The 21,271-nt window shown below is 36.8% G+C and overlaps 1 protein-coding gene across 12 annotated transcripts in view; it reads left to right on the forward strand.

Moving 5' to 3' along the window:
- The window catches only part of TUT4 (terminal uridylyl transferase 4), a 155,062-nt gene that overhangs the window by 38,045 nt on the left and 95,746 nt on the right, over positions 1 to 21,271 (forward strand). For all 12 annotated transcript variants that reach the window (XM_004476506.4, XM_058303582.2, XM_058303583.2 and 9 more), the window contains exon 2: positions 2,898 to 3,783. In XM_004476506.4, coding sequence (XP_004476563.1) covers positions 2,988 to 3,783 — 796 coding nt within the window. In that variant the 5' untranslated portion in view covers positions 2,898 to 2,987. The remainder of the gene's footprint in view (positions 1 to 2,897; positions 3,784 to 21,271) is intronic.

Raw genomic sequence — 21,271 nt, forward strand, 5'->3', positions numbered from 1 at the left:
GTCTTTTCGTGGGCTTGCATGCATGTCCCTAGTAATTCTCCTGCTTACATGGATCCAAATGCCCCTTTTCCCTGGGAAACAGCAGTACCTCACAGTCCAGAGTACTGCACTCTATGTGCCATATCCTAGAAACTTACTCCAGGCAGTTACAATTTGACTGCTCTTCTACAATGTTTATAGGAGAGGTCTGTGAGCTGCCTTCTATATGTTGGGCAAATTCTGGAATGGCAGGTCTGTGATGAGTGTCCTGGTTCTGTTCTTCAGGTTGTCTGCAAGTTATTGGCACAGGCATACATGCTCTCAGGGATATGTCATGCTGCACAAGGGATACTCTATTCCTGACAGAACTAGGACCAGAGACCTGCCGTGGGAGTGTGGGCTGGCTCTGTGCTGAGCTGGTGAGGGGATAGGAACCACCCATGGAGCCATGGGATCTTACCAGGTTTTAAGTTGTTTTTTTCCTTGGTTTGGCACTTGCCCTATTACTGCAATCCTTTAAGTGTTTTCTGGAGCTTTGAGAAAGATCTTTCTGCCAGTTCTTGCTTGTTCTTCCAAGCTTCTGTTGAGGGGATGGAGCCTTAGACTGTCTCACTCTGCCATCTTGATTGGGTTCATATGTTTTGTTTTGACAGTTATGTAAATATCTTATCAAGAATAATAAAAGCAAAATGTATTAAACAAATTTAAATATCCAAAAATCAGTCTCAGAAGCATTCTTTTACAGATATAAGTTGCTATAGCTTTTTGCTGGAAAATGTTATTGCAAAAAAAATAAGATATTAATGGTGAAAATCTAGTGTAGTTTTGGCTTTTATTTTTAAAATATTATTACTTACTAAAATAATACTTTATATAGCAATTTAGACAAATACACTCTTTTTTTAGTTTCCTAGTTGCAGAAACAAATACTATACAATGAGTTGACTTAACAAGAGGAATTTATTGTCTTTCTAGTTTCAGAGACTAGAAAGTTTGCTTCCTCCTGGGGTCAGTATCTTCTGACCACTGATCAATCTTTGGGGTTCCTTGGCTTTTCTGTTGCATGGCAATGCATATGGTGATGTCTTCTCTTTTTTCCTCCAGGTTGTGTTCACTCCTACCTTCTTGATGTTCTTCCTGGCTTCTTTATCTATCTGATTATTGTTCTGTTTATGAAGAGCCTAGTAATCTGAATTAAAACCCAACTTGCTTCATTTGGGCAACACTTTTAACTGAAGTAACATCTTGAAGAGATCTTATTTACAGTGAGTCCACACCCAGAAGAATGTGGACCAAGACCAAGAACGTGTCCTAACTGGGTACACATTCAATCCACCACATGCACCTAAGATTTTTTAAAAAATTTTTTATGAAAGACAGTATTAATCTGGGCAGAGAATAAGACAGGGGAATGTATTCTACTATAAACAGTACTTGTAAAAGTAGGTCCAATTGAGTAGTGAATTTAAGTGAAGACACATCTAGATAAGCTTATTAATTTTTTCATTTTCTTCTTGGAAATAGGCTCTTTCATAAACTCAGATAGTTAGTAGTAAATGACTTGTAACCTGAGCTGCTGCTTTTAGGTATTACTTTTGTGTAATGTGTGTGACTTTATGATTAGATGTATGTGTGACTGCTCAAATTTGTAACTTAGTAAATTAACCAAGTAAAATTCAAAGCTCCTACCTTTTAAGCCCATGAAGTTTGCTTTTGATGACAGAAGGACTCTTTTTTTTTTTTTTTTAAAGATTTATTTTTATTTATTTAATTCCCCTCCCCTCCCCCGGTTGTCTGTTTTCTGTGTCTTTTTGCTGCGTCTTGTTTCTTGTTTCTTTGTCCACTTCTGTTGTCGTCAGCGGCACGGGAAGTGTGGGCGGCGCCATTTCTCGGCATGCTGCTCCCTCCTTCGCGCTGGGCGGCTCTCCTTATGGGTGCACTCCTTGCGCGTGGGGCTCCCCTACGCGGGGGACACCCTGCGTGGCGCGGCACTCCTTGTGCTCATCAGCACTGCACATGGGCCAGCTCCATACGGGTCAAGGAGGCCCAGGGCTTGAACCGCGGGCCTCCCATGTGGTAGACAGACGCCCTAACCACTTGGCCAAAGTCCGTTTCCCTCTATTTTTTATTCATATTATTTTTTGTTAAAAACTCACAGATCTGAATTTCAGGAATATGGTACAAGGTGAACAGTGAAAAAAATCTTGATTTCCATAAAATGTATTTTTGGTATAGAAGTAATTTAAGATGATAACTATTTCATCTATTTATAATGTGTACTCTGGTAAATTTAATGTTTCTTTCTCAGCATAATTTTTTGTATTATTATATTTTAGAACAAAAAGAGTTCTGATTGATTTTAGTGCTCTTTCTATCACATTTTAACTCTGGGTTCCTGTGTTTTAAGTCTACTTGCCTAAGAAGAATTCATTGAAACTCATTTATACTTTATTGGTGGAGAAAGTCTATTGACATTGTTTCCCTATATTTAGAGAGTCAGTTGTGAGGGTTAGTGGTATCAATAGGTACCAGATTTCCTTTGCACATATAGATTTGGAATTCTTTGTTCCCTTTCCTTTAATGTTAATTTTGATGCATCATTTGTGGGTTTTATTTCTCTGTTAGTGGGAAATTTTATTGAGTAATGTAGAACAACTTTTTACTTCTCTAAAATTCCCTTATTTTTATATCATATTACATAATAACATTAAAATTCCTTTGGTGAGCATGTGACTTATTAGTGAGTTTTAATTCCTTCTCATACAGTTTTCTGGGTTTTGTCTTATTTCATTTCATTTCATTTTTTACTGTTCCTTTAGTTTTGGGAACAGATTTAAAAGTTTCCTTTTTATCTCTTAGTAATTTTAAAAATGAGTTTTTGCATTTTAAATAATAGACTTTGTTTTTTTACCCCATAGTTTGCTTGCCTAACCTGGATTAGAAGCAATTCAAACTACTGGAGATTTGCCTTGTACAATATCGCCATCAAAAAAGCAGGTTTTCAAATAATGGAAGAATCTAAGACCTCTAAAAATGAAAATCATGAACCAAAGAAGAATGCTTGGGCTATTTGTGAAGAAAGCAAAGCAGTTAAAGTTATAACTAATCAAACTTTAAAAGCTAGAAATGATAAATCCATAAAAGAAATTGGGACCAGTTCTCCAAATAGGAATAGTAGTAAAAAAAATAAACAAAATGATATTTATATAGAAAAAACAGAAGTTAAATCATGTAGGGTAAATGCTGCTAATGTTCCAAGCCCTAAAGATTTGGGGTTAGTCCTTCGAGATCAAAGTCATTGTAAAGCAAAAAAATCACCTCATTCACCGGTGAAAACTGAAAAGATACCTACTTCACAGGCAAAAATAGAAAAGGCATCCAGTTTACAGACAAAAGCAGAAAAATCACCAAAGTCACCTAATTCACCAGTGAAAGCAGAAAAGTCACCCAGTTCACAAGCAGCAGCAGCAGCAACAGCAGAAAAGGCACTTGGTTTACAGAGGAAAGCAGGAAAAGCACCCAGTTCTCAGATGAAATCAGAAAAAATGCCCAGTTCACCAGGAGAAGCAGAAAAGGTGCCCTGTTTACTGTTGAAGGAAAACAGTCAGTCAGAATTACTGCAGATTGGGAAAAAAATTCCAAACTCCTTTACTTCTGTGGACAAGGTTAATGCTGAAGCTACACAGGGAAGGAAATCTGCACCGGAAAACTCACCACAATCTCAGAAGCAGCAGGCATGTACAGATAATACTGGTGATTCTGATGATAGCGCTTCAGGAACTGAAGATGTACCAGATGATTTGAGTAAGTAGGAATTTCATTATACCATAAGTCATGTTTCAGAAGGGATTGTCCTATATTAATGTTCTTTAGATTATTACTTGTTTTATTTTAACTACTTTATTTACAAAACGCATTAGTAATAAGGCTTTTATAGCTTAGGCAGTGAGAATGTAAATTTAGTAACTTCTTTAGTAGCTCTTGCATACACACACATTCTTTTTGAAATGGTCCTGGTTATATCTTGCTCATTCATTTACCAAACATGCATGTATTAAGTTCATATTATATGCCAAGCCTATGTTTACAGTGGAAAACCTAAAAAATACAGCCCCAGATCTCAAGGAAACTTACATTATGATGGGGGTGATAGAGATAAGTGGTAAATTATTTCAGTGCCAAAAACTTAAATTGAGAAAGCACATGATTTAGCTATAGGATTTAGGCTTAGGGTTGAGAAAAAACATAATATAAATATGGGACTGTGAATTTGACTGGAGACTTAGTATGATTGGAACAGGGAATTGAGAGGGGAAGTAGTAAGAGATGCATCTAAAAAGGTGCAAGGAATTGGAGAATGACAGGTCTTGTAGGTCATGCCAGAGTACTGGAATTTAATCATGAGTATTTTCAGAAGGCATTGAAGAGTTTTAAGCAAGGCTCTGCTGAGACTGGATTTTTTTTATTAGGGAAGTTGTAGGTCTCCAGAAAAATTATGCAGAAAATGCATAGTTCCCACCCCCCATTAACACTTCTGTTACAATTGTTACACTTTTGTTACTTTTGTTACAGTTGATAAAAGTATGTTACAATTGTACTATTTACTGTAGTCCATAGTTTACATTGAAGTTCATTGTTTGTGTTGTGCGTTGTATATATTTTTTTAATTTTAGAAACCTTTTTCTAGTAACATCTATATACCCTATAGTTTCTTCTTTTAACCACATTCAAATATGTAATTTGGTGGTCTTAATTACATTCACAGTGTTGTGCTACCATCACTGCCATCCATTATCAAAACCTTTCCATCATCCCAAACAGAAACTCCTGTACCAATTAAGCATTAACTCTCATTCTCTTCTTACCTCCACCCTGGCCCCTGGTAACCTGTAGTCTAATTTCTGAATTTGCTTATTCTAATTATTTCAAGTCAGTGTGATCATGTATATTTGTCTGGCTTATTTCACTCAACATAATGTCTACAAGGTTTATTCATGTTGTAGCATGTATCAGAACTTGATTGTTTTTTATGGCTGAGTAATATTCCATTGTATGTATATACCACATTTTGTTTATCCATTCTTTTGCTAATGGACACTTGGGTTGCTTCTGTCTTTTTTATTGTGAATAATATCACTTTGAACCTATAAACATCAATATGCAAATATATGTTTGAGTCCTTGCTTTCAGTGCTTTTGGGGAATTGCCAGGTCATATGAATTCTGTACTTAACTTTCTGAGGAACTGCACTGTTTTCCACAGCCATTGCAGCATTTTACATTCCCATCAGCAAGGAGCAAATGTTTCTTTTTCTTCCCAACACTTTTATTCTGTGTTTAAAATAGTAACCGTCCTAGTGGTTGTGAAACAGTATCTTACTGTGGTTTTGGTTTGTATTTACCTAATGACTCACTATGTTGAGCATCTTTTCATGTACTCTTTGGTCATTTGTATACCTTTTTTGGAGAAATGTCTATTCAAATCTTTGCCCAATTTTAAAATTAGGCTGTTTCTCTTTTTGTTGTTTTGTTGTGAAATTTCGTTATGTATTCTGGAGATTAAACCCTTATCAGATGTGTGGTTTCCAAATATTCTCTCCCATTCTCTAGGCTGTCATTTTACTTTCATGATGAAATACTTCGATGCACATAAGTTTTAAATTTTGATGAATTCCATTTATTTTTTCTTTTGTTGCTCTTGCTTTTGTTGTAAAGGCTAAGAAACCATTGCCTACTCAAGGTCCTGAAGATGCTTCCCTATGTTTTCTTCAAGGAGCTTTATAGTTTTGGTTCTTAAATATATGCCTTTGATCCATTTTAAGTTAAGTTTTGTTTATGGTATGAGGTAGGCATCCACCTTCATTCTTTTGCATGTTGATATCCAGTTTTCCCAGCACCATTTGTTGAAGACTGTTCTTTACCCATTGAGTGGACTTGGCACCCTTTTTAAAAATCAGCTGACCATAATTTGAGCGTTTATTTCTGAACTATCAATTTGGTACCTTTGGTCTATATGTCTGTCCTTGTGTAAGAATCATGCTCTTTTGAGTACTGCAACTTTGTAATACATCTTAGAATTAGGATGTGTAGATTTTACTCTTTAAAGAGAAATCTTTTTGGCTACTACACTGTAGCAAACTTTTTGACAGGGGAGAAGACTAGAAGCAGAGATAGATTAGGACACTTGAGATTTATTACTTGGGACTCTTAGTACAAAAATTCATTTTGTTCTGGGATCCTGATTTTTGTTTTAATTAATTGTTTAGAAACATTGTCCATGTCTTTTGAGCACTTTTATCCTTGTTTTGTTTGAATTAATTAATTTTCCTTGGTAATCTCTTTTTTATGGTGTTTATGTGGCTGGACGCATAAAGCCATACCTTGATGTAGAAATAGGTAGGAATAAATAATTTCTGAACTCATTTTTTAAAAACGATTTTTGGGAAACACTGGTGAAAAGTTCAGAAATAGCTTTTGGTTACACAGATGATATACGGACAGAATTTTTAATTTTAAGGTTTATTTTATGTATTTTAGAAAAATTATCAAACTTATAATTTTATTGATATGGCTTAGAGCAAGGACAAGTTTTAATAAAAACAGTGTCAAATAAATGATAGTAGTTATAAGTATGTAGAAAAATCTAAATGTGTGATGGTACATGAATGATGTTTAGGGAAAATGGTGTATAAGTTCGCTTAATTAAGAGTCTGCCACTTAGTGAAAAATATGATTTAAAGATTGTTTTTAAAAGCAACAAAATAAATGAGGTGACATAGTGAAATGGTTGAGTGTGCTTCTGGAGTGAAAATACATGCGTTTTGAATTCCATCTTCCCCACTTAATAACTTGATAATTTTAGAATTGCTGCCCTTTAAAATATGTCTGTTTCTTCATTTTTAAAAAGTAGTTATGGGGAGCAATTGAGTGCCTGCCTCCCACATGGGAGGTCCTGTGTTTGGTTCCCAGCGCTTCTTAAAGAAAAAATAGACAACAAGGAGACAACAAGCAAAAAACAAGAAGCAAAAGCAATAGGCAGACAATGAGCAAAATCAACAAGCAGACAGATGAGGGAGCCATTGGGGGGGTGTGGGGGAATAATTATGAAGCTGCCTGTATTATGAAGATTAAGTGAAATAATCTAGTAGAATTTGTAGTATATAGTACCTAGCACATAAGTAGGTGTACTGTGGTAATGCATATTATCTGTTGTTATCATTATTATTATTCCAGTTAAATGCAGTCTTGTTATTTCTTAACAGGGAGAGCAAGTTGAACTAGCATAAGAGGCCTTAACAAGTACAAGTCCTTTTGTGGAACTTGGTTTAACAAAGTAAAAATAATGATTTATAGTATAGTAATCATTTTTCATAAGTAAGAACTTCTAATTTAAAAAAAAATTATGTCACACACATATATCAGAACAACCATTTTTAAGTGTACAGTTTGATGGTATTCATTACTTTTACAAGGTTTTGCTACTATTCACCACTTTCTATTACTAAAACTTTTTTATCCCCCAAATCAAAAACTTTATTCTTTTAAACAATACTATGCCATTCCCTCTCATCCCAGCCCCTCATAATCTCTAAATTACTTTTTATTTTTTTCTCTATTTAAATTTGTTAATATTTATTTATTTTTGAAGTATGGGAGGTAGGGGATTGAACCCAGGACTTCATATGTGGGAAGCTGATGCTCACCATTGAGCCACATCCACTCCCATGAGTTGTTTTTTTTTGTTGTGCTTGCTGTTTGTTTTTGTTTTTTCAGGAGTCACCGGGAACCAAACCTGGGACCTACCATGTGGGAGGCGGGCACTCAAACACTTCAGCCATATCCACTCCCTCTAATTTTCTTTCTTTCTCTGTGAATTTGTTATTCTAGATATTCTTTTGAGTGGAATCATGCAAGTTTTGTCCTTTTGTGTTTGGCTTATTTCACTTATTTCTATAATGTTTTCAAGTTTGATCCATTTTATAGTATGTATCAAAACCTCATTCATCTTTTTATATATTTTTTCCTTTATTAGAGAAGTTGTGGGGTTACAGAAAAATCATAGATAAAACTTAGGATTCCCATATACTACCCTGCCATTAACACCTGCATAGGTTTGGAATATTTGTTACAATTGATGGAAGCACATTTTTGTAATTGTATTATTAATTGAAGTCCATGGTTTAGCTTAAGGTTCACTAAGTAGTATAGTTTCAGTGATTTTTAAATAAAATTTTTATTCTGTTACCATATATACAGTCTAACATTTCCCCTTTAATCATATTCATATATATATATCAGTACTTTTAATTGTGTTCATAGTGTTGTGCTACCTTCACTACCATCCATTATCAAAACACTTCCATCATTCCAAATAGGAAATCTGTACATTTTAAGCCTTAATTTTCCATTCATTATTCCTACTCCATCTCCTGGTAACCCATATGCTAGACTCTGTGATTTTGCAGAACTTCATTCTTTTTTATGGCTAAAAAGTATTCCATTATATGAGATATTTTGTTTATCCATTCATCTGTTGAATGGTCATTTGGGTTGGTTCTACCTTTTTGGCTATTGTAGCAGTTTGATATTGTTTATACATTCCAAAAATAGATGTTGGATTGTGTTTGTAAACTGGTCTGTTTCTCTGGGCATAATAGATTGTATTAGATTTAGAGGTTTCACCTTTACTTGATTAAATTAAGATTGGGGTTTTGATTCGGCCATGTTGGTAGGAAGGTGGGGACTCAAAGAGAAAACGACATGGCAGAGGAGAGAGTTGGAGTTTTGATGCTGAAGCCCTGGGAAGTAAACACACAGGAGAAGAACACAGAGAAATAGAAACACAGCAGAGGCCCCCGGGAGAGAGAGAGCCTGATAGTCTTTGACTTACCTTGTGGAGAGAACAGAGGAGCTGAGCCCAGAAAGAACTGAGCCCCAGGGAGAGAGACAAGCCTTATGCTAACCTACAGCTGAGAAAGGAAGGAGCTCGGACAGCAGAGCCTAGGAGGAAGAGGAAGGCTGAACCCTCACAGAGACTGCCAGCCATCTTGCTCTAAAACATGGCAACAGACTTTGGTGAGGGAAGTAACAGATTTCAGGTACTTTGCATCAGTACCCCTTTGGCTGACTAATACAGCTATTATCAGTAATGCTGCTGAGAACACTGACATAACAAGTATCTGTTTAAGTCCCTGCTTTCAGTTCTTTTGGGGATATACCTAAGAGTGAAATTGCTAGGTAGTATGGTAATTCCATGTTTAGCTTTTTTGAGGAACCACAAACTGTTTTCCACAGTGGCTACACCATTTTACATTCTCACCAGCAGCATATTCAAGTTCCAGTTTCTCCATGTCCTCAGCAACACTTATTTTCTAGTTTTTAAGTAATAGCCATTTAGTAGGTCGAGCTTCTAATGTTTTTAAGACTTACCTTACATGTTTTTAAGACTTATCTTAATTGTTTAGCACTTCTTTTTTTCTCATGTGACAAAGTCAATATTAGTAATATTTCAGTTAATGATTTCTCACTAGATTGTCCATTTATAAGTTAAATAGAATAGGCTTTACACCTAGATCATTGTCTGTTTGGACTTAATAGGTTATAAAAAATAAAAATTTGACTACTCTCAGTATTATTCATTAAGCTTAACTTTATTTATTTATTTATTTCTCTCCCCTTCCCTGCCCACCTCCCTCCTCCCCCCTACCCCTGGTGTCTGCTCTCTCTATCCATTTGCTGTGTGTTCTTCTGTGTCCACTTGTGTTCTTGTCAGCTGCACCAGCAATCTCTGTCTTTTTGTTGTGTCATCTTGCTGTGTCAGCTCTCCATGTGTGCGGTGCCTCTCCTGGGCAGGCTGCACTTTTTCGCCCTGGGTGGCTCTCCTTATGGGGTGCACTTCTTGTGCGTGGGGCTCCCGTACGCGTGGCATGGCACTCCTTTCATGCATCTGTGCATGGGCCAGCTCATCACATGGGTCAGGAGACCCTGGGTTTAAACCCTGGGTCTCCCATGTGATAGGCGGATGTTCTATCTGTTGAGCCAAATCCGCTTCTGAAGCTTAACTTTACCTGTCAACTACCATACCCACAATTTTACCTTTTGCCATTCATTCATTCAGTAAATATTTTTTAGGTGTCTGCTCTGTGCCAGGTATTAATCTGGTCTCTAGGAATATAGCAATGAACAAAACAAACAATATTGCCCTCATGGAGTTTATATATTTGTATGGGAGGTAACAGACTATAAACACAATAAATAAAAAAAATATATAGTATGTTAGATGATGTTAAACCTTATAAGAAAAATAAAATAGGAAAGATCACTGGAAATGATGCTGCTATTACTGCTGGTGGTATTTCAATTTTAAATTTTCTCTGAGAATGTGGCATTAGGGCAGGGACTTAAAGGAAAGAAGTGAGAAAATAAGCCAGGTGGATATTTGAGTGGTGGGAGTTCTAGACCTGGTTTCTAACACTTTAATATGCATATGGATCACCTGGGCATTTTGTTAAAATGTAGATCTCTGGTCCCCATTCTCAGAGATTTGTGATTCAGAAGGTCAGAGTATGGCATGAGAAACTGTATTTCTAACAAGCTTCCAAATGCTGCTTGTAAAGATCTCACTTTTGAGTAGCTTGCTTTAGCTCATCTACTCAATTTTGCTCACACCACACTGTTCATCGTTTTTGAATAGCAACCAAAGTGACCTGTAAAAAAATGCATGTCACTTCTATTCATAATATTTCAGTGGCTTCCCAGATCACTGTATGTTTTAGTTTTCTAGGCTGCTCAAGCAAATACCGGAAATGGGTTGGGATAAACATTGGGAATTTATTTGCTCACAGTTTGAGGTTGGGAAAAAGGCCAAAACAAGGCATCATCAGGTGATAGCTTTCTTCCTAAAGACTGCCATTCTGGGGCTGGCTGAGGGTAATCCTTGGTCCTTAGTTTGTCACATGCCAAGGCACAATGGCAGCCTCTTCTGGCCTCTCCCTTCTCTTCCAGGTACCATTGAATGGCCTTTTCTCTCTGTCTGAATTTCATTCTTTTTTTAAGGGATTCCAGTAATAGGATTAAGACCCATCTCGATTGGGTTGGACCACACCTTAACTCCAGTCCTTAGCCACGGGTCCGTAGACCTCTTGGGGGTCTGTGGAAAAATTTCAGGGGGTCTGTGAGCTTGAATTGAAAATTTAAAAAGACGTTCTTGTGGGGATGTGTTGGTGCAGGTGTGATATACTTATTAAATAATGCACAGTATAATGTGGACTTAGTAAGGGGTCCATGCTGTTCACCTGACTGGCAAAGGGATCTGTGGAACAAAAAAGGTTAAGAACCCCTTCCTTAACTGAGGTAAGCATATCAAAAGTTCCTACTTATAATAGGTTTGCACCCATAGGAATGGATTAGGTTTAAGAACATGTTTTTCTGGGGTACATACAGCTTCGAACCACCATATCATAGTAAAAACTAGTCCTTAAAATGATCATTAAGGCCTTATGTGATTTATGACACTACCCCACTTCTCTACCCTCATTCATCTACTTATCACCTTTTCTCTCTCTCTGTTCCAATTGCATTATCTCCTTGCTGTTCTGCAAATGTGCAAGTATATGCCTACTTATGACCTTTGCATTTGCGTTTTCTTCTGTCTGGAACACTCTTCACTTAGCTATACTTACGTGTAGTTTTCTCACCTCCTTCACCTTCTCAGGGAGACTTTTGTTGGGTCACTTACCTAAAATTTATAGCTTTCATCTCCACCTCTGACTCTATTCTCTTTCCCCAAATAATTTTTCTCCATAGTCTATTATTATCTTTCTATTATTTCCTTATTATCTTTATTTCTAAGAGTTTCATTGAGATATATTTCACATGCCATAAAATTTGCACGAAGTGTATCAATTCAGTGTTTTTTTAGTATATTCACACAATTGTGCAATCATTATGAGTATCTAATTCCTAAACATTTTCACCACCTCAAAAACAAACTCCTCATCCATTCATTAGTAGTCGCTGTTCATGTGCATCTTCCTCCTAGCCCCTGGCTCTCTGTCTCAGTAGATTTCCCTGTTTCATAAATGGAATCATCCAACCTCTCTGACATATTGTGCCTGGCCTCTTTCAAGGTTCATCTGCATCATAGCATGTAGCTTTATATCATTTGTTTTTATTGTCAAATATTCCATTGTATGGAAATATCACATTTTAAAAAAATCTATTTATTAGTTAATGGACATTTAGGTTGTTTCCATTTTTTGGTGTTTATGAATAATGCTGTCCTGAACATTTGTGTAAAAATTTTTGTGTGGATGTATGTGTTCCTTTCTCTTGGGTATATATGTGGGAGTAGAATTGCTGGGTCATATGGTAACTTTGTGTTTAACTTTTTTATTATTGTGGTAAAATATACAACATGACATTTACTGTTTTAACCATTTAAAAGTATATAATTCAGTGGCAATAAGTACTTTCACTGTTGTTTATCCATCAGCACTATCTAGGTCCAGAATTTTTTTGTCACACCAAAAGGAAACTCTGTACCCTTTATACACTCACTCCCAGTTACCCTCCCCTTTGCAACTGCTGGCAACCGCTAATCTGCTTTTTGTCTTTATGGATTCACCTATTGTGGATATTTTATAGAAATGGAACCATACAATATGTGGCCTTTTGTGTTTGGCTTCTTGTACTTTGCATAATGTTTTCAAGTTTCGTCCATCTTGTAGCATGTATCAATACTTCATCCCTTTTTATTGCTGTATGATATATCATATCTGGTATACCCTTTCATCAGTTGATGGACTTTGGGTTGTTCCTATCTTTTGGCTGCTGTGAATAGTGCTTCTAAGAACATTTGTTTACAAGTTTTGTTTGAACAACTGTTTTGAATTTTTGCGGGTATCTACTTAGGAGTGGAATTGCTGCATCATATAGTAATTTCTATGTTTAACATTTTGAGGAACCGCCACATTGTTATCCACAGTGGCTGTACCATTTTGCATCCCTACCAGTGATGCACGAGGGTTCCAAGTTTTTGACATCCTCATTATCACTTTTGTTAATGTACAGGTCTTTGCATCAATGTGTTTTCATCTTTCTTGGATATATATCTAGAGTGGAATTGCTGGGTTGTTTTAAATAAATTTATGTTTAACTTTTTGAGGATCTGACAAACTGTTTTCCACAGCAACTGTACCATTTTACATACCTATTAGCAATATAGGAGGGTTCTAATTTCTTCACATTCTTTCTTAAATTGTTATTATCTGCTATTTTGATTATAGCCATCCTAGTGGGTGAAGTAATATGTCATTGTGTTTTAATTTGCATTTCTCTAATGGTGTTGATCATCTTTTCATGAGCTTATTGGCCATTTGTTTATCTTCTATGGAGAAATATCTATTCAAATCTTTGCCCATTTTTAATTGGGTTATTTTTTTAAAATTATTTTTCTTTTTATTATTATTTACTTCCACTGGAATGTATACATCCCATAGTCAGGGAATTTTATTTTATTCATTGTTGTGTCCTTGGTGCCTAACACATATTGAGCACTCATTATTTGTTGAATGAGGGAAGAAATGAATGAATGTAGTGTGTTGAATTTCATAAACTTATTTGATGAACAGAGCTCTTTTTTCCAGCAATGCTCATCAGTAGCTTGTGGAACTAGTGTTCTGCGGAATGCATTTTGGGAAGTTCTGCCTTATAATAGAGATTTTATTTTGTGTATTGATTCCAGAATATTAAAAAATTTCATTTATTTCTAACATGTAAAGAAAGATATGTAGCTGTCTCTAATTCTTTATATTGGTGGAAATAATAATTTTGCAGGATTTGCTGGCAATAATTGCCTTGTCAGTATTACTCATGCTGAGTAAATCCTACAAATAAAGAGAAGGAGGTTAAAATATGTTGCCTTGCTACCATTGTTTTTCATGAAATATAGAAATTAGGATCTCACATTTTCTTTTATCATTAACATCATAAAATGATTACTACAAATGATTTTTCCAAATATTAGTACACAATTGCAAATTGTTCATTGTGCATCAGTGTTTCCCTGACTATAATTTCAGAAGCACTTATGTAATAACTACCCTTCTGAAGTTTGAATCTTTTTTGATAACATTCTTATCCAAGAGTCTGCATTCCTATTCTATAAACTTCAGTGCTCTGGTGGTAGGAATCACAATGGTATCCAGAGGTATACCATTTATTTTTTGTTCAGAAAATCAGTATTTTCAAAAGATAGAATTGCCTTTCAGGGTTTCTGAAAATGGCATGTAGTTTGCTTCTGAGGGCTGAGTGGAAAAATTTGTTGGTTATCTAATTCCGAAGTGGTTTTTGATGCATACAAATTCATTTGTTTATTCAATACATTTTATACAATGGTCTAGACTCAGAGTTACAAAGTTAAATAAGACCTGGTCCCTAGTATGAAGGAATTTATTATCTAATGTAGGAGATAGTAAATGAATAACAATTACATTACAGTATAAAATATGAGATATAGAGGATGCTATGAGAGTACAGAGAATGTTATTCTATATTAGGTAAACTTATGAAAGAGGCGGTACTTAAAACTGAATTTTGAAGGCTAGGTAGATATTAGTGTTGATGTGGGGGAGGAGATTATTGGAGGAAGGACCAGGATATGTAAAGGCATTGACACTTAATATAATAGTATTCCATTCTAGCATTTGGTAGTCTTTTGGTATGAATGAGGTGAAAAATATTAGGGCAGGATACGAGATGAGAGATGAATGCAAGTTAGACCTCTTTCTTTATATCTCAGCTTAAATGTTACCTTTTTGAGAGAAGCCTTCCCTAACTCCCGTATCTCAAGTTTGTTTCCCTCTCATATTTTATTTCCTCCTTAGTACTGCAGGCATAGCTCAGAGATATTGTGGGTTTGGTTCCAGACCACCACAATAAAGCATATATTAAAATAAAGTGAGTCACATGAATTTTTTTTATTCCCAATGCATATAAAAGTTACATTTACATAATATTGTAGTCCTTTGTGTGCAGTAGCATTATGTCTAAAAAACCAATGTACATACCTTAATTAAAACATATTTTAGTGCTGAAAATTGTAACCATCACCTGAGCTTTCAGTGAATTTAATATTTTTGCTTCTGGTGGATCTTGCCTTGATGTTGATGGCTGCTGACTAATGCAGGTGGTGGTTGCCGATGGTTGGGGCGGCTGTGGCAATTTCCTAAAATATGAAAACAAGGAAGTTTGTTATAACAATTGACTCTTCCTTTCATGAACCATTTCTCTGTAGCATATGATAGCATTTTATCCACAGTAGAATGTGTTTCGAAATTGGAGCCAATTCTCTCAAACACCACCACTGCTTTATCAATTAAGTTTATGAAATTTTCTAAATCCTTTTGTTGTCATTTCAACAATGTTCACAGCATTTTGACCAGGAGTAGATTCTGTCTCAAGAAACCACTTTCTTTGCTCATCTGTAAGAAGCAACTCCTCATCTGTTCAAGTTTTATCACGAGATTGGAGTAATTCAGTCACATCTTTGGGTTCCACTTGTAATTCTAGTTCTTTTGCTCTTTCCACCACATCTGCAGTTACTTCCTCCACTGAAGTCTTGAACTCCTCAAAGTCATCCATGACAGTTGGAATGAACATTTTCTGAACTCCTGTTAATGTTGATATTTTGTCCTCTGCCTAGGAATCACAGATGCTCTTTTTTTTTAAAGATACATAAATCACATGAAATGTTACAAGAAAAAAATATAAAAGGTTCCCATATACCCCACGCCCCACACCCCCCACTCCTTCCACATCAGTAACTTCTTTCATTAGTGTGGTACATTCATTGCATTTGAGGAGTACATCTCGGAGCATTGCTACACAGCATGGATTATAGTTTATGTTGTAGTTTATGTTATGTTACACTCTCTCTCAGTCTATTCAGTAGGTTATGGCAGGATATATAATGTCCTCCATCTATTCCTGCGGTATCATTCAGGACAATGCCAAGTCCCGAAAATGTCCCCATATCACACCTCTTTTTCCCTCTTCCTGCCTTTAGCAACTCCCATAGCCACTGTTTCCACACCAATGATTTAATTTCTTCCATTGCTAGAGACACAATAAATCTGTAGTAGAATACCAGTAAGTCCACTCTGATCTATATTTTATTCCTCTATTCTGAGGACCCTGGGATGGCAATGTCCACTCTACCTCTAAATTGAGAGTGGCCTTAGATCCCAGATGGCTGATGGATGCAATTCACCTGCTTGCAGCTATAGGCTCTCAGTTCCCTGGTATCGTGGTTGACCATTCTCACTTCCCGATTAGCTCACCTGGGTAAATCTAACAAATCAGAGAGTAGGTGTTGCAACTCCTCTGAGGCTCAGGGCCCAGCTAGCACACAGACAGTCCAGAGATTCAAGTCTCCTGAGCATACACCAACCCCAGCACCAATCACCAGGCTTAGCAAAAGTGACAGAAGAAGCATGTGTAGAGAGGTCACACGCAAGTATTCTTAATGGCATCTAGAATGGTGAATTCTTTCCAGAAGGTTTTCAATTTACTTTGCCTAAAACCATAAGAGCAATCACTATCTATGGCAGCTATAGCTTACAAATGTATTTGTTCAATAATAAGACTTGAAAGTTGCAATTACTCCTTGATCCATGAGCTGCAGAATGGATGTTTTGTTAGCAGGCATGAAAACAACATGAATCTCCTTTCAGGGCTCTTGGGTGACCAGGTGCATTGTCAAAGAGCAGTCATATTTTCTGAGCAGTAGGTCTCTCAAGAGTGAACTTAAAATGTTCAGTAAGCCATGTTGTAAACAGATGTGCTCTGTCTAGGTTTTGTTGTTCCATTTATGGTGCACAGGCAGAGTAGATTTAGCATAATTCTTATGAGCCCTAGGATTTCGGAGTGGTAAGTGAGCGTTGGCATCAACTGAAAGTCACCAGCTGCAATATAGCCCCTAACAAGTGAGTCAGTCTGTCCTTTGTAACTTTGAAGCCAGGCATTGGTTGACTTTCCATCTCTAGCTATGAAAGTCCTAGATGGCATCTTCTTCCAATATAAGGCTGTTTTGTCTGCATTGAAAACATTTTGTTTAGTGTAGCCACCTTCATCCATTATTTTAGTTAGATCTTCTGGATAACTTGCTGCAGCTTGTGCTTCAATACTCGCTACTTCACCTTGCACTTTTTTTTATATTAGGGAGATGGCTTCTTTCCTTAAACATCATGAACCAACCTCTGCTATTTTCCAACTTTTCTTCTGCAGTTTCCTTACCTCTCTCAGCCGTAATAGAATTGAAGACAGTTTGGGCCTTGCTCTGGGTTAGGCTTTGTTTCGGCTGGTTTATCTTATATCCAGGCCACTAAAACTTTCTCTATTTCAACAATAAGGCTGTTTTGCTTTCTTATCATTCATGTGTTCACTGGAGTAGCAATTTTTATTTCCTTTAAGAACTTTTCCTTCGCATTCACAGCTTGGCTGACTGTTTGGTGCAAGAGGTCTAGCTTTCAACCCGTCTTGGCTTTCAACATGCCTTTCTTACTAAGTTTACTTATTTCTAGTTATTTATTTAAAGTGAGAGAAATGCAATTCTTCCTTTTACTTGAGCGCTTAGAAGCTATTGTAGGATTATTAGCTGGCCTGATTTCAGTGTTGTCCCTCAGGGGATAGGGGGCCTGAGGAAAGGGAGAGAGATGAGAGAATGACTGATGAGTCAGAACACACACATTTATACACACATTTATAATTAGGTTTGCCATCTTATCTGGGCATGGTTTATGGTGCCCTAAAACAATTACAGTAGTAACATCAAAGATCACTAATCACAGATCACTCTAAAAGATATAATAATAATGAAAAAGTTTGAAATATCACAAGAATTACTAAAATGTGACACAGACATGAAGTGAGCATGTGCTTTTGTCAAAATGGTGCCTGTCGCCTTGCTCGATGCATGCTTGCCACAGTCCTTCATTTTGGAAAATTGCAGTATCTGCAAAGCAAAATAAAAGTGAAGTGCAATAAAACAGATTATGCCTGTATTACAATTTGGGGTTATTTTATTTACTCTCTGTACTGCCTTCAGTAGGGGTGAGGACTATGTGTAATATGCTAAGGAGTTTAAACTTTATTCCGAACTCTATGAGAAGCTTTTAAATATTTAAAATGTTTAAAAAATGTTTAATTATGGTAAAATATACATAGCACAAAAATAATTTTAACCATATTAAGTGAACAATTCTTTGATATTGTTATTAGCCAAAGGGATGGTGATGCAAAGTACCAGAAATTGGTTGACTTTTTAAAAGGGTGTTTATCTGGGGGGAAATGCTTACAGTTAAAAGGCCCTAAAGAGTCAAACTCAAGGCTACTTTCTCACCAAAATCATCTGCCATGTGTTGAAGCAAGATGGCGGGCAATCTCTACCTGGTCTCTCCTTCCTTCTTCCTCTTAAGACTCTATGGGCCCAGCTTCTTTTGATCTCAGGTGTAGGCTGGTGTAGGGCTAGTTTCTCAGGGCTTACTGTATCAGTCTGCCAAAGGGCTCATTTCTTTTCAGGCTTTCTCAGCTGCAAACTATCAGGCAAATTGCTCAGCAGGATCAAACATGACAGAGCTCTCTCTTCTGTGTCTCTTTGAGTGTCTATTTATATAGACCCACCAGGGGGTGGGCATTTAATCTGAGTCACACCTTACTAATGTTGTCAGATCAAAAGCCCTAAATTGTTTTTATCAAGTGAACTTAAAACCTTTGAATTTAATACAGTGAAAGAGTATCACATCCAGAGGATCAGACCAGTTTACAAACATAATCTTTCTCTTTTTGGGGGGGATTCATAAATAATACCAAACTGCCACAGACCCGAAGAACATTGAAAATACCCTGTAACTTTTACCAGTATTTCCAGATTATTTTCATCATCTCAAACCAAAACACACACTTATTTAGCCATAGCACCTCATTGTCCTTCCACTGACTCCTGATAAACCACTATTCTGCTTTCTGTTTCTGAATTTGCTTATATTAAGTATTTCATATAAAGTATATCATACAATATTTGTCTTTTTGTATCTTGCTTATTTAACTCAGCATGATGTCTTCAAGGTTCATCCATGTTGTACCATGTATTGGCACTTTATTTTTATAACTGAATAATATTCCGTTGTGTGGGTATAATACATTTTTTATAGTCATTCATTTGTTGATGGACATTTGAGTTGCTTCTCCCTTTTGGCTGTTGTGTATAATGCTATGAAGATCATTGGTATATTAATATTTGTCTGAGTTCCTGATTTTAATTCTTTGGGGTATGTCCTTAGGAGTGGAAGTATTGGGTCATATGGTAATTCTGTGTTTGATTTCTGAAACTGCAAAATTGCATTTAAGAGTGGCTGTACCATTTTACCTTTTTATCAGCAATGTATGAGAGTTTCTATTTTTCTGCATCCTTGCCAACATTTGTCTTCAGATTTTTTAATAGTGTATGTGAAGTGATATTTCATTGTAGTTTTAATTTGCTTTTCTTTAATGACTAATGCTGTTGAGCTTCTTTTAATATAGTACTTGGTCATTTCAACATCTTTGGAGAAATGTCTATTCAATTCCTTAGCCCATTTTAAGTTTTTTTCCCCCCTTTTTTTGTTATTGTGTAGTGGGAATTCCTTAAATAATCTGGATATTAAACCTTTACCAGATAACCTTTCCAAATATTTTCTCCCATTCTATAGATTGTCTTTTAACTTTCTTGATAATGTCCTTTGATGCACCAAAGTTTTAATGTTGATGAAGTCCATTTTATCTATCTTTTCTTTTGTTGCTGTGCTTTTGGTGTAAAAATCTAAAAATCCACTGCCCTCTACAAGGTCCTGAAGATACTTCCTGTGTTTTCTTCTAAGAGTTTTGTAGTATTAGCTCTATTTTTTTTTAATTTTAAAATTTTTATTTACTTGTCTTTTTTTTTTTTTTAAAGATACATAGATCACAAAAAATGTTACATAAAAAATGTAAGAGGGAAGTAGCTGTGGCTCAATCGACTGGGCTCCTGTCTACCATGTGGGAGGCCCTGGGTTTGTGTCCCAGGGCCTCCTTGTGAAGGCAAGCTGGCCCGCACTGATGGAAAGCTGACAGCCTGCACCCCAGAGAGCTGGTGCAGCAAGGTGACACAACAAAGGGAGACAAGCAGATACAGAAGAACTCGCAGTGAATGGGCACAGAGAGCAGACAGCAAGCTACAAAGGGGTGAAGTAAATAAATAAATAAAACAAAATCTAAAAAAACATATATATATAAGTGGTTCCCTTATACCCCACACTCCACCCCATGCCCCTCCCCTGCACACACACTCCTCCCACATCAACAACTTCTTTCATGATTGTGGCACATTCATTGCATTTGGTGAATACATTTTGGAGCACTGCTACACTATATGGATTATAGTTTACATTGTAGTTTACACTCACTCTCAGTCCGTTCAGTGGGCTATGGCAGGATATATAATGTCCTGCATCTGTCCCTGCAGTATCGTTCAGGACAACTTGAAGTCCCAAATATGCCCCCACATCACACCCCCTCTTCCCTCTCTCTGCCCTCAGCAACTCCTGTGGCCACTCTCTCCACATCAGTGATACAATTTCTTCCATTGCTAGAGTCACAATAGTTCTATAGTAGAATACCAATAAGTCCACTCTAATCCATATTTTATTCCTCTGTCCTGTGGACCTTGGGATGATGATGTACATTCCACCTCTAAATTGAGAGGGGGCTTAGATCCCAGATGGCTGATAGATGCAATTCTCCTGCTTGTAGTTACAGACACTTTCGGTTCCCTGGTGTGGTGGTTGACCATCTTCACCTCCCTGTTAGCTGACCTGGGTAAGTCCAACAATTCAGAGAGTAGGTGTTGCAACTCTGCTGAGGCTCAGGGCCCAGCTGGCACATGGACAGTCTAGAAATTCAAGTCTCTTGAGTATACACCAACTCCAGCACCAACCACAGGCTCAGTAAAGGTGACAGAAGAGGTGTAGAAAGGTCACATCTGAGTCCAATTCCATCACACGCAGGAGCACAAATTCCAAAGTAGGGCCCACTGGCAAGGCACTGAACTCCAGAGTCATCTGCCATGACTGTAGAACCTGTGTGTCTCGTAGCCCTCAGGAGCACCAGTACCTGGAATTGTATCTACTTTGGTTGTCTCTGTGATCCTGCTGAGATGTGCATAAGTGCAACCCCTCTGATGACCTCCCAACTCATTTTGAAGTCTCTTAGCCATATAA

This window comes from Dasypus novemcinctus, chromosome 9 (genome assembly GCF_030445035.2).
Source record: "Dasypus novemcinctus isolate mDasNov1 chromosome 9, mDasNov1.1.hap2, whole genome shotgun sequence".
Classification (NCBI taxonomy): Eukaryota; Metazoa; Chordata; class Mammalia; order Cingulata; family Dasypodidae; genus Dasypus; species Dasypus novemcinctus.